At 47.3% G+C, this 14,126-nt stretch overlaps 1 protein-coding gene across 1 annotated transcript in view; it reads left to right on the top strand.

The window, feature by feature from the left end:
* The window catches only part of NAT10 (N-acetyltransferase 10), a 37,456-nt gene that overhangs the window by 4,080 nt on the left and 19,250 nt on the right, over positions 1-14,126 (top strand). The window contains exons 4-11 of the mRNA XM_041722893.1: positions 2,430-2,601; positions 3,937-4,059; positions 5,717-5,778; positions 7,234-7,348; positions 7,451-7,558; positions 10,652-10,785; positions 12,182-12,275; positions 12,399-12,497. Coding sequence (XP_041578827.1) covers positions 2,430-2,601; positions 3,937-4,059; positions 5,717-5,778; positions 7,234-7,348; positions 7,451-7,558; positions 10,652-10,785; positions 12,182-12,275; positions 12,399-12,497 — 907 coding nt within the window. The remainder of the gene's footprint in view (positions 1-2,429; positions 2,602-3,936; positions 4,060-5,716; positions 5,779-7,233; positions 7,349-7,450; positions 7,559-10,651; positions 10,786-12,181; positions 12,276-12,398; positions 12,498-14,126) is intronic.

Here is a 14,126-nt window from a genome sequence, read left to right as displayed (position 1 = left end):
TGCTCTGTTCTTTGCTGCTACAGCTCAGCTTTCTGTGTTCTTTTGTTCCCATGGCAGAAATAGCAGTTGGGGTCCAACAGTGTTGGAAATCAGTATTTCTCCCCAAATTCCTGTGGAAAGATGCCCACCCCTGGGCCTGAGGAGATGGAATGAGTCCATCTAGTGGAAACCTGGTAGTTCTGCCCCATAATTTTGTGTCTGGAGGAGTTTGGGGTGCTGAGTCCTGTTCCTCGGCAGATAACCCAGTGTGTGGTCACTTCAGAAGTGCACTCCATTTTGGCCTCCATGATGCTTTCTCAGACTGCTTTCTCCAGCCGTTCTTTTTCTTGATCTTATCTCCTCTACCTTCAGCCCAGCTAGTGTGTGTGTTTCTGTCCTTGGGCCTCTCCTCTCTCCTTTATTCCCAAGTGTGTTTGTCTCTGATGTTGACTCTGAAATGGAATCTCTAGCCCTGGCTGCTCTGTACCGTGGACACTCCCTGCCTTTGCACCTGCTGCTTCCTCTGCTTGGGATGCCACTTCCACCTCTCTGGCATCATCTTCTGAAATGTTCCCCAGTTTTGAGGGCCTGTCTCCTTTCCCAGACTTTCCTCCTGAACCCTGTAGTCACACCTTGAGGCGCCTCCACCCTCATCGGTGCCTGTTGGTTACCCTCTGTTCTCCCTCCCTGGGAATATGCTCATTTGCAAAATGGTCTTGTTTTACTGGTAAGTTCATTTAGTTAGGAGGCTTCTCCTGCTTATCTTTATATCTTCATATTTTTAGATGATGTGGCATGTTTGTACTAGGTGCTCAGATAATAATTTGTTGAGCTGAATGCATTGTTTGACAGGCTTTAAGATTGTTTTAATTGTACTTAGTTCCAAAGGCTAAATTTGATTAGTTACCATTCTTTGGTCTTAACAGAGACTTGATTCTGCCTAAAAGAAACTAGGTTTTGAGTAAATCGTTTGCCTTTAAAAAAAAATCTATATAAAAGCTTTCTTGGAAGAAATATGAGAAATACAGACAAATCACAAAGGTGAAAATAAAAGCACTCATCATCTCAGTACGTGGGGGCATTGTTAGCATTTAGCTGTCTGTCACTGTGTGTAGTTGTAAATCATAATAGGTATTTTGTTGTAAATACTCTTTCATAATTGGGCAGGTAAGTATTTTTAGTACAGACTAAGAATAAGGCGTGTTGCCTGTTAGCAGAATTGTTAAGTTTCTGGGGCTTTTGAGTGTCAGGCTGTACATGACATGTACAGCTGGTACAGCTGGCTGTACAGCTGGTAAATATCAGATGGGTGCAGAATTGGGCAGTTCACAGTGTTCTGGGCACATCTGCCTTAGCTTCTTAACCTATCTGACTTCACTTGTAAAAATCTCTTCTGTGCCTCTTGTAGCTCTCCCAGGCCTTTAAAAAATTTTTTTTAAAGATGTTATTTATTTACTCATGAGAGACACAGAGGCAGAGACACAGGCAGAGGGAGAAGCAGGCTCCATGCTGGAAGCCCGATGTGGGACTCGATCCCAGGACTCCAGGTTCACGCCCTGAGCCGAAAGCAGGCGCTAAACCGCTGAGCCACCCAGGGATCCCTCCCAGCCCTGTCTTGAGGTGACTGAGCACCAGGTTCAAGCTGATGCTTATAAGTCATGGGCTAAGGCACAAACCAGAAGTGACAGTGACAGTCACCCTGCCCAACTGCCTTTTTCACAGGTGAAGAAATACAGGCCCAGAGGGAGGGCCTTTGTTCCAGCTATTCAGTTAGAGAACTATGGTAACATTTTGATCAGTTATCATCCTCAATTCTGGAGCTTTTCTCTCTTCCTGTAGAGAAAATTAAATGACAGTTGGATAGTCAGGGTTTTTAAGACAGAAGTTTGGGATTCCTGAGAGCTCTCCAGATCCCATTCCAACCCTTATATCCTCTGTCAGTATTGTTATAGTCAGAGCTGCTCTTCAGGACTTGATCCCACAGTCTGGGGAAGGAAGTAGATGAGTTCATTAACGAAAGATGAGTAAACTACCAGTGGTCACCCTGCCTTTCCCCAGGTCTTCTGGGGAGCTTCCATGTAGTGGAAGCATCGGTTTGAGACTAAGGTAATGAGGCCATCAAGGTTGGTTTCAGACTCTGGTTGAGCCAGATGTGAAGTTTAGGTCCTTCTGTTACTCTTCTTTGGAAGTTAAGTATTTGTGGAAGGTGCCAGGACAGCATGGCAGGGTTCCCACATGCACTTAGCCCTGGCTCCCTCTGAAGCCCATCCTCTTAACTTCTCTACTCTTTCCTTCACCTTTAAAGGGACGGGTTAGCCCTCCGGTTGCCAAGTTCCCTGGGAGCTCTGAAGGTCTGGGTGGCTGATCATTGAACCTGTCCCCTGCTCCCACCCTTTTAGCTTCTCTTGTTAACTGGCTCTCCTGGGGTGTGTGTGTGGGGGTGATTGCAGTCACCGGAAGAAAAGAATGCGACAGCTACAGAAAAAAATAAAGAATGGGACGTTGAACATAAAGCAGGATGACCCCTTCGAACTGTTCGTGGCGGCCACAAACATTCGCTACTGCTACTACAATGAAACCCACAAGATCCTGGGCAACACTTTCGGCATGTGCGTTCTCCAGGTGGGTGGCTTCCTCTGGCCTGTGCCTGGAGTCAGAGCGCAGAGGGCTCCCCGCAGGAACAGGTAGACCGTAAAGAGAAAGATTCACCTACGCTGCCTCCCCTGAACATTATCAGTAGAACACCTGACCACTTTCCAGAGCAAACTTGGTGACTCACCCTATATAAAAATAAACTTTTCCACTTAGACCAACACTTACCTAGAGATACCAAAACTGACCCAGATGCTTCACAGCTGGTTCTAACCAGCTGAAGGTGAGGAACAAAGTGCTGTGAATTTCCAAGTGACCCCACATCCCCAGATTCTTACTGGAACTGGCTGAAGACTGCAGTGAGCAGTGAGCGGTGGGACCTTTTTAACCAACCATGTGTAGACCTGTGCACTTGTGCATTCTCTGCAGGTACTTGGTCAGCAGAACCACCACCACCACCACCGTCCAGCCCTCTTTGTAGTCCTTAAAATCCCCTCACTTTTTCCCCCACAGAGAACCCCCGGTGCATTTTTTTCACTGGTATTCTCTTGCCAGTTGAGTTAATAGACTAAGTTTCATGTGTTTTTTGTTTTGTTTTGACCTCTGGCAGTCTCTGTTTTATCCTTTGATTCTTTGACACTTGGCAATCCCTGCACGACCCTTCCCCGAAAAAGAATTAGGCTCAAATCCCCAATTTTGGTATGTGTTTATTCTATGATGTATAATTGCACTGCTATGATTCATACATTTTAAAATGTACCTTATAAAGTGTAAGAAACGAGGGGAAAAAAAAAATCATAAATTGGAAGTTTTTTTTTTTTTTTTCTTCTTTCTATGTCCCAGTGGGTTGTCCCATTCTACTGGCTTGCATCCCACCTGGGAGACAAGAAAAGACCATTTTGCCTCTTCTCACCCAACCACTGATTCGTAGGGAGTGTTCTTAGGCTGCTGCTGTTAACCAGTTGCCTGGAAGAAGGTTCCTTTAGGCAGTGGCTCCCCCATGTGGTGCAGTTGAGTTTTGTCAGGTTCTATTTGTAAACACGTCAGAAAATGAATGTGAGGTATTTGTGAAATGCAAGTGTGAATCAATGAAGATGGAAGGATTTCTTCCCCAGTAGGATTTTGTCTGAGATTATTAGACACACTTGACATACAAAACCAGGTACCCCTATTCTCCAGGGCTGGGCTCACTTCTCTGCCCCTCAGGAGGGGGTGTGTGTGTGTGTCCATCCTGGTTAGGTGGGGACTGTGGTCTTGGGTTCATGTTCTGAGGCCTTCCTTTTACTTTATCACCTGGCCCTTGGTGAAACTTCCCTGAGGGTGCTCTTTGCATGACCAGCTCTTTCAAAAGTCTCCTTCTTGCAGGATTTTGAAGCTTTGACTCCAAACTTGCTGGCCAGAACCGTGGAAACAGTGGAAGGTGGTGGGCTGGTGGTCATCCTCCTACGGACCATGAATTCACTCAAGCAGTTGTACACGATGACCATGGTAGGTATATGGTTTTTACCTGAACTCTGGCAATGTAGATCAAGCTGTGTTTTTGCTGTGGGCTCCTTTTAAGAATTCCTGTTGAGGCAGCTCCAGTGAGCCATCAGCATGAGCTCACGGCTGGGAGCTCTTTGACTGCAAGTAAGGGGAAAGTCACTGTGGGGAAATGTCAGTGGCCATGACAGAGTGCCTGGGCATCTCTGAATTTCACATAGGCTTTTAGGTATATGTGCAAATTCAACACCAGTGAGATTAAGGGTGTGGTGCAGCTGTTAGGTGGTTACAGTTCTGGAATGGAATTCTGCAAAGAGCCATGTCACTGCCTCCGTCTGTGTATTGCAAGAAAGCAACCATGCACAGACTTCTGCACCAGTCCTCATCCTGTTGGATAATGAAGGAACATTTGCCAGTTGCATTCCCAGTTGGGCAAGAGCTTCGACTGTGGGAGGAGTAGTTTCCATCCAAAGCTGAGGACGCGATGAGGAGTGGGACTGCTGCTCAGTGGCTGCGCAGCTGGTCTCTGACCCCATCAGTACTGCCATAGGGATATTCTTATGTTTTCAGTCATGCCCATGGTGCTACTGGGGAATAGCATTAGGTTTGGCCTCAGAGTTTCACGAGCTGTATTTACACAGCAACCTGGACTTTCCTCAGACCTTAGTAGCTGCTTCCCGCCACCACTGCCCTTCCCATCACTTGCCACTGTGGCTCCTGTGGCTTCCTCAGGTGTCCTCAGATGTGCCCAGTACGTTCTCACCTGAGGCCTGTGCACTTGCTGTCGCTACTGGGATATCTGCTTGGCCCTCTTCCTCACTGCATTCGGGTCCCTGCTCAGATACTACCTCCCCAGTGGAGTCTTTCCTCACCCCCTGTTGGGAATGTGTGACCTGCTTTATTTTTCTTCAGAGTATTGCCAACTGCCTGAAGTTATGTATATACTTGTTTGCTGTCTGACTTCCAGTGCTAGTTGCTGAACTTGATAAGATCAGGGATTTTGTTTTCCTCACTGATGCATTCCCAGATTCTGGAAGAGTGCTGGGCATTCAGTAAACACTCATTAAATGCTTGTGAGTGAACGAGTGACCTTGTGCCCATGTCAGTTCGTGTGTCCTTCTTCCCCCTCTCACGTGGCTGCCCGCTTCTCACCTCAGAGCACCCCTTCCCTTGGTACTGCGTGTAAGTAGCCGCCCCTCTGTCATTTGCTGTCACTGCACCCTGTTTTTCATTTGTAGCATTTGCCAGAATTTTACTCATTTGTTTCCCCCCAACCAGTAGACCGTAGGCTCCATGAGAACAGAGATCATGCTTCATTAAACACCAGCATATACCCAGCATGTCTGGCACACGGTTGGTATGTGCATTTTATTGAATGAATGAATACATTTTATGATGCTGCATAAAATGTGGAAGAATGTCGGAGTTGACTTTAGGGGAAGTTTGTTGAAATAAAAAACATGGCACTTAGTGTTGGATGATCCCTGTTCCAGCAAAGAGCAGTTAGGCCATTGAGCACAGCAGGGTACTTGGGGTGGATTCCCAGCAGTAGCTCTGGCGCCTCCTCGATCCCAGGACTGCTTGTTAGAACTACTTCACATTTGGACTCGGAGCCTCAGCATTGCTTTGGGATGTCTTTGTTCATGGATTTTGTTTCTTTTAGGACGTGCATTCAAGATACAGGACTGAGGCCCATCAGGATGTGGTGGGAAGGTTTAATGAGAGGTAGGTCTGAGGCACACTTCCAGGCCCTGGATTGTGAGGAGCCACGGTGGGCAGGATATTTTTGTCTTGGACTCAGCTGAAAGCTGTGTTTTTGTCCGAGGGAAGGGAGCACAGGGGGCCAGAATGGTGAGATTCCTGACAGCAGTGGTGGTTGTGAAGCCAGCTGGAAGCAGTGAAAGTGAGCGGGGAGCTGGGTCTTGACCCAAGTCATTCTCCTCCCTGGCTTTTAGCTTATTCATCTGTCCAAGGGGTAATTTGTCTGGGTCACTATTTCCCAAAATGTGTTTTACAGAACACTAGTATTGTAAGAGGGACTTTATATTAAAAGGGTTTCTGGCCAGTCATGTCTGGGAAACACTGGTAGGGTTTGTCCTGTGTGAAGATTCGCGTTAGGCTGTCATAGCTTCTGAAAAGTCTTGCAGCAGCAGGGACCTATTTAACTGATCTTTTCCTAGATTTATTTGACCACAGGGCCCTTTTTTAGGGAACACCAGTTAGCAGCCTGCGAAACTGGTGTTCCCTAAGATGCTGTGGCCTGGATCAGTGGTCCTCATCTAGCAGTCTTGCTCCTTGGGGACATTTGGCAATGTCTGGAGACATTTGATTATCATGACTTGGGGGAGAGGGTTGGAGGGGGTAGGGAACGCTACTGACATCTAGTGAGCAGAAGCCAGGGATGCTGTTGATCAGCCTAAAATGAACAAAGAGCCCCACAGCAGAGTCACCCGATCCGAAATGTTGCTAGTGCTGAGGTTTAGAAGTCCTGGCCTTGGAGCTTGGGGCTTTCCTGGTGTTCATCGTCCCTGTTGTTTCACTCAGCAGATGGAGTAGGTGATGAGGTGGCTGTGTGCTGCTGGATAGAGTGGAAGGAAGCCTGTGAACGTAGCCCGTGAGGCTTTCTTCTTGCACTGTTGGAGGAGTTTGAACTCTAGCCAAACAAATGTTTGCCTGCACGCAGGAGTGTCTGTTAATTTCTTAAGGGAACTTTTCTCTCCTCCTCTCCGTTTTCTGTATTTTTTTCTTTACTGTGGCAGAAGGTAAATTTGTTCTTGTATAGATTTGTTTCCTTTGTGACTCGTGATCCTTTGTGGGGTGGGTTTGGAATTCCCCATTTAAGAATGGCCTGAGACAGCTTGGTCCTCAGATGGTGAACCTGAGATGGTGTGGGAAGGGCTGTGTGACTCAGAGACCAGTGGCGGTTGTGCACAGTAGGAGTGCTTATAACCCGTCTCAAGAGAGTTCTGGGTGTTCTTGTTTGCTGTATGAAGCACGTTCAGGTGCCTAGTAGAGGAGGCTCAGAATTCTCTTGCACTGCCGTCCAACTGGGTTTGGCTTTCTCTAGCTTTCTTAGAGACACGTGAGGGCCCAATGATTTTCCTGAAGAAAAGCCACCTTCATTGTGTAGACATTGCCCTCCTCCTCCCGCCAAAACCTCATGACCGTTTTGTCCCGCAGATTTATTCTCTCTCTGGCCTCTTGTAAGAAGTGTCTTGTCATTGATGATCAGCTCAGCATCCTGCCCATCTCCTCACACGCTGCCAGCATTGAGGCCCTACCTCCCCAGACCCCGGTGAGTCAGCCCCATAGTCCAGGAATCATGGTGAGGCCATGTTTTTTGTGAGGACCCACCCTTCCATGACAGTGGCGAACCTTCTCCCCTCCTCTCTGGTAGGATGAGAGTCTTAGTCCTTCTGACCTGGAGCTGAAGGAGTTGAAAGAGAGCTTGCAGGACACCCAGCCTGTGGGCGTGTTGGTGGATTGCTGCAAGACCCTAGACCAGGTGAGTGTGGTGTTCCGAACTTCTCCGCCCCAGGGTAGACAGTGCCCGGGGCAAACAGAACACGCAGAAAGCAATGGAAGCCCAGTTAGGACAAGTCAGGACATGGATCCTCCTGGGGAAGGGACCTGTTCTCTTGCTTGAACTTCTGTAGCAACAGCAGGGCTGTTCTCTATTGTCTGTGTTCACAGCAAATCCCAGGATTGCCTCCCCGCCCATCCCAGGGCATCAGTTCTGGGAATAGAGGGTCTGGGGTGTGGGGAGATAGGGGAGACGGATTGAATTTAAAGAGGAGTGATTTTTGCAATATCATATCTGTATTCCGTTTCAGTTAAGTTTTAATGACATAAAGGTTTTTGCTTGTGTTTTGTGTAGAAGTGAGAGGAGAGCCTGAGGCCCCTTGTATTTACCCTGGTTCCAGAGTGGGGCCTGATGGGGCCCTGTGGTAGTGTGGGCCAGATATTTAGGTACAGATAGTGGGGCCTAGCTGGGAGCTTCCAGAATGCATCTCTGTGCTCACTGTGGTGACCAGGGCTGGTAAACTCAGCTTCTTTGGCGGTCCCTGGGCTGAGTGGGAGCTGACTGGGCAGTGCCCAGAGGCCTTCAAGCTGTCAGATGTGTTCAGGGTTCTGGTCTAGCCTGAGCCAAAGGAACAGTCCAGGCCTCTTGGCCCTGGGTTCTTCCCTCATGATGGAAAACAGCTGCAGTGATACCTCCCATTTGGGGCGGAGTCCCAGCAGGCTGATTTCCTTGTGCATTCTAGAAATCGGAGTTATCGGCCACATAGCTCTCTCTGCAGCCCAGGCTGCAGACTCTAGGCTGCTTTGAGCCACTTCCTGCCCCCCTTTGTCAGAGAGGAAATGAAAGAGGATGGAAAAAGGGCAAGAGAGGGAAGCTGTAAACAGTAGGAAATAAATAAGGAAATACATAGTAGAATCACTAAAAGTGAAAGATGTGCATGAAAAATGGAAGATCATATTTCTGCTTGGCGGTCCCACCCTGCAGAGACAGCTCCCATTAACATTTGTTCTTTTGAAACTTTTTCTGTGTATAGAAATGGAGATTTTAAAAACATGTGCAGGGGTTACACCATATAGTGTAAGTGGTCGCCTAGTAGGCATTTGAGTTGATCCCAGCTTTTTTGCTATCACAAACAATGCTGTTAGGACCTTCTAGGATAAGTTTCCAGAAGAATTATTGGATTAGAGTGTGTGTGCATTAAACTGGGTGTCACACTAGTTCATGGAGCCAGCCACAGTGTGTGCAGACGCCTTTTTCCCTACAACTTGCCAGCATTGGCCATGGTTAAACTTCTGAGCCTACCAATTTGTGTGTTGATTTGTGTTGCTTTAATTATGAGAGAAGCAGGTATTCTTTTACTATAATTACTGTCATGTGAGTTTTTTTGCAGGGAGCCCGATGCGGGGGCTCAGTCCCACAACCCATGAGACTGTGACCTGAGCTAAAACCAAGAGTCAGACACTCAACTGACTAAGCCACCCAGGCACCCCAAGAATGCGTTTTTAGTCCATATGTCTTCCCCTTTTATTATGTTAGTGGATTTTTCCCGGTTGTGTTTTGTTGATTTAAAACTTCTCTATAGTAAGCAACAAAAAAGCAAAATACAGTGTTCAGGCAAAAGCCAAGTCAGGATGAGCAGGACCTGGAGCTCCTGTGTGTGTGTCTGTCTGGAGAGACTGGCTTCATAGAGCTTGTCCCCTTCCTGCCCTTCCATTTGCCTGGACTTACATCCCTTCAGTGTCTTACTGTTGCTGCCTGGGTGTGCAGGGCAACTTCTTCAGGACCACACAGGCCAGGCTGGAGCATCTGGCCTTCTTCCCGGCCTCGGCCTGTTCCCAGGGCAGACCGCAGTCGGGGAGTAGGGTTTGGCCCCTGATTAGTGTTGTGGTTCCTCCTCTCATTCAGTGCTTCTTGCTCTCGTCCTCCTAGGTGCTAGGCACTACCCTAGGCACTGGGCTTAGTGGTAAAAAGGAGGGGCACACCCGCTTCATGGAGTTTACGTATGTTCTGGTGGGAGGAGACTGGCAGTCAAGGAAACAGGCCAGTGTAGTAGAAGGTGCTGTGTACAATGGAAGAACACAAACAGCACCAAAGAGGGATCGGGAGTGCAAGAGGTGGGCGGAGGCTGCAGTTCTGGGAGGCCTCCTTTAGAAGATGATCCTAGAGCAAAGTCTTGAAGGAGTTGGGAAAATGAGCTGTGGGGCTGTCAGGAGGGAGAGTGCTTCTGGCAGAGGGGCCACTGGGTGCATAGGCCCGAAGTGGGAGTCTCTACCTGGCATGCTGGAGGACCAGCAGGCAGGCTACCTGGGCAGAAGCAGAGTGAGCAGAGGAGTAGGAGAAGACAGGCACAGCCATGTGGCCCTAGAGGGCTTGACACTTACTCTCTGAGAGGTGAGCACCCACTGAGGGTTTCTCATGGACAGTTTCTCAGCACAGCTGCCAGACGGATCCCCAGGCTGAATTTTAAAAGGATCCCTCTGGCTGCTATATTGTGTCTAGACCATAGAGGAACAAAGGTGGAAGCAGAAAGGCTAGGAGCCTGTTGTAGTAATGGGGGAAGACAGGATAGTGCTTTGACCAGCGTGGTAGTGGAGGACACTGATGAGGAGTGGTGGGGTTTGTATATATTCTGAAGGTAGCACTTGCAAGCTTGGCTGGTGAATCATGTGTGAGGATAAAATGGAGAAGCTTTTGCCCTAAGCAATTGGACAGGTAACTGAGATGGGGAAGGCTGTAGCTGGAGGAGGTGGGAGCGGGGACAGTCTGAGCAGTGTGGCAGATGTACAGGTAGAGACATGTAGGGGCAATTGCGTGGATACAGGAGTTTGATGGGGTCGGGGGAAGAGGTCCAGACCAGAGATGTGAATTGGGTGTTGCCAGCACCTGAAAGGCATTTAGAGCCTTGAGACTGCGAGGAGTTGACCAGGCCTTAAGAGGCCCGAGTGCGGAGCCTTGCTTCCTGGCCTGCAAGAACTGGCCCCTTTGATGTAGCCTCAACGTCTCCACAGTAGTGATGGCAGATGGCTGGAACTCGGTCTTTCTCAAAGTTCACCTAATGGGATTCTCTGTTAACAGGCCAAAGCTGTCTTGAAGTTCATCGAGGGGATCTCTGAAAAGACCCTGAGGAGTACTGTTGCGCTCACGGCTGCCCGAGGAAGGGGCAAGTCTGCAGCTCTGGGGTTGGCTATTGCTGGGGCAGTAGCTTTTGGGTAAGGAGGTCTTTCTCCCTCTGGGAAGTCTGAGCTCTGAGTAATAAATGTGCAGGGTGGAGGTCAGGGGACCAGGAGACTGTTCCTGGGTCTCTGCAGGCTCCTGTGTGATTTCTCTGGGTTGTGGGTTCCCGTTTAGAAACAGCGACACTGTTTCCCCCCACCCTGCCCCGAAACTGTATGTGCAGGCACACATGTATACATTCGCCAGGACCTTTGTGATCACTGTTTAAAGTTGAACACATACAAAAAGTTGGGCAGATGTACAAAAGCAAAGAAACAGGAGTAAGAAATTTTAAAACTCTTCAGGAGATGGGAATGTATATGACCATCTTTGCTGACTGTGAAAAGTACACATTTGATTTGTTTGATTTTAATGATTTTAATGATTTTGTTTGCTTTCGAGGAGCTTCATTTGAGAGTGTGATGTTCTTTTTTTTTTTAAGATTTTATTTATTTATTCATGAGAGACATAGAGAGAGGCAGAGACATAGGCTGAGGGAGAAGCAGGCTCCCAGTGGGGGAGCCTGATACAGGACTTGATCCCAGGACCGTGGGATCATGACCTGAGCGGAAAGAAGACGCTCAGCCACTGAGCCACCCAGGTGTCCCCTTTTCTGTTCTTTTGCTCTGGGTGGAAGATTTATGTAGTTGCCAGGAGAGTGTGTACTTCCAACTTCACATACAGAAATAGACCTAGAATTTACCATGTCCTCATGTGCATTGTCTTCCTTGGTGCTCCTAATGAGTTCGTAAGCATTTCACAGTTGGATAACCCGAGGCTTGGGGAGTTTTAGGAGTCACCGAAGATACCCCAGCAAGTCAGTGGTGATAGTGCTGGGGCTGAGCACAGCCCCTGACTGGTAGTCTCTAGTTCTTGCTGCCTGGCGGTAGCAGTCAGCACCTTAGCCTTTAGCATCCTTTACACCCACCCAGGGTCCCCTGCATGTCCGCTATGGCCTTGACCTGAGCATCTGGCTTCATGGTTTGATACCCCCTTAGCACAGCTAGTGATGACTGTGAGGCCACCCTCTTGTCCCAGGACATAGGCTTGAGAGGTAGCACGCTGGCTCTGCAAACTGAGGGAGTTGTGTCCAGGCACCTCTTGGCAGTGTGCTTTCACAGATGTCAGGAGCTAATTGCCAGGACATGCTACCTTCATGTTGTTCATGTGTTTCCATTCATTTGGGAGGAAAAATACACTCAGATCTGGAGTTGCTTTACTTTTCCTCCCTAAAAAGCGTTCTTTCTTTCTGCCATTATCTCTGATAATCACCTGTGTGACCGGACAAACTGAAATTATGTTATGTTCCTCTTATGTTCCCTAAATGGCCCTTTTGGATTTCTGATCACTTAAAAAAAAAAATAAAATTCATCCTTTTCTTTTGTTTAATAGGTACTCCAATATCTTTGTTACCTCCCCAAGCCCTGATAACCTCCACACTCTGTTTGAGTTTGTATTTAAAGGATTTGACGCTCTGCAATATCAGGTAGGAAATTAGGATAAGTACTTACTTGGATTCAGTGCTGGGTTTAAATCTAGGTCAAGTCTTTGGAATGCCTGTTTACTTTTAGTTTCTAAAATTTGTCATTGATTTGACTCTCTCCATCAGGAGCATCTGGATTATGAGATCATTCAGTCTCTCAATCCTGAATTTAACAAAGCAGTGATCAGAGTGAATGTGTTCCGAGAACATAGGCAGACCATTCAGGTGAGGCCAGTTCTGAAACCCCTGGGTGGAGCCAGTGTCCTGCTGTGTTTAATACTGTCATTTTATGTCCTGTGTAATGGTGTATACAGTGTTGCTGTTTTATGACAAACTTGATGCAGATTTTCAATCTCTTCTCAAGGAAAACTTGCAAACAAACTAACAAATGAATGTAGCCAGGTTGGAAAGTTACAGTTTTATCCTTTGAAAATTGAGTAAGTCTTGGGATTGTGAGCATGCTGATCAGCTAAAAGAACTGCAGTCGCCGTTCTGACATTAATTCTGCTTTTGCTTAAAGTAGATTTTGACATGGTGCATCTGTAACTAGAACAATAGCTTCTCCATTTAAAAGGAAAAAAGAACTTTGCAAGATGTACTCTGAATCTTTGTGGTTTAGCCAGTGGCCTATTTTCCTTTTTAAACAGTGTTTCCCTGAAAGCCCTATAAATCTCCAGGGCTCTGGAAGCCTGAACGGTCTGCGCTTGTCTAAAGGCTGTAATTTTGTTCAGTTGTAGAGAAGTATCAGTGTGACAGGCTTGCAGAAGGGATGGAGGCCCCTGGGCTTCTAGTGCAGGAGGCTCATCGATTATTTTTGGACTTGGGGTGGGAAGCAGGCCAGGGAAACTTGGCAGTTTATGACCTGTATGCCTGTGAAGGCATGTGTATATGCCTGTCAAGGAGGTATACATTTCATCAGAGGTCCAGATTGTAAATAATGGTTTTTATACCTTTTACCTAAGGATCTTAATTTTTCCTTACTAGGTCTCTTTCTAAAATCTCTTCATTCTATACATTTCTTCCCACTTTTGCCAGATTCCCTCAGCCTCACCTTTTGAAAGGAGAGAAGTCTGATGGTGGGGTGGGGTGGGGTGGCATGGAAGGCTGGTGACCAGTAGTGAGAATACAGAGACCTGTTGAAGTTCTACAAAGATATACACAAACCAAAGAAAGACAACGTTACCCTGAAATGCCCAGGTTCAGCCCTTGCTGCTCTTTGGATTTGTAATCAGAGACCCCCTAAATGGCCAGAATCTCTTTGTCTCCAGGCTGGACTTTAAATACAGAAGAGGTGACCTGACTTTTTATGAGGCTCCACACAGGTCCCTTTGAGGCCTCCTTCTCCTTGCTGGAAATTGAGAAAAAGACGCATATTAGGTTAAAGTCGGCTACGCCTCTCCGGGGGGCTGCTTTCTGCTGCTTTTATGAGGTGCTTGTTGAGTTTTTCCCCTTAAGAGTCCAAGACATGGGGCCCTATGGAGAGTGTCTATTTGCTGTTAGAGTTGAGTGGAGTTGCTGTTTCCCTGATCCATCCTTCAACTTCCCACAAAGCAGTTAGATCTTATTTGTAATTAAATACTTCAGAAAAAGGTGAAGGTAACACTCAGAATCCAGGCACGTAAGCCTAAGAAATGTTGAAACTTTGTTGTTTGCTCTGTTCCATATTTTAAAAGTCATTTTTAGTTTTGTATTAAAGATCTAGAGTGTCAGAGACATAGGTGAAGCCCCTCTTGTACCCCTCCCCATCCCATTCTGTCTGTCTGCCACTCCCCATAGGTAACTCTGCTCTGGGTTGGGGTGTTTCCTTTCAGTTTGTGTGTTTGTATTTTACTATGTAATTAGGCATCCATGAAT

The sequence above is a fragment of the Vulpes lagopus genome, chromosome 11, assembly GCF_018345385.1.
Source record: "Vulpes lagopus strain Blue_001 chromosome 11, ASM1834538v1, whole genome shotgun sequence".
Taxonomy (NCBI): Eukaryota; Metazoa; Chordata; class Mammalia; order Carnivora; family Canidae; genus Vulpes; species Vulpes lagopus.
This window is presented reverse-complemented; position numbering and strand designations above follow the sequence as displayed.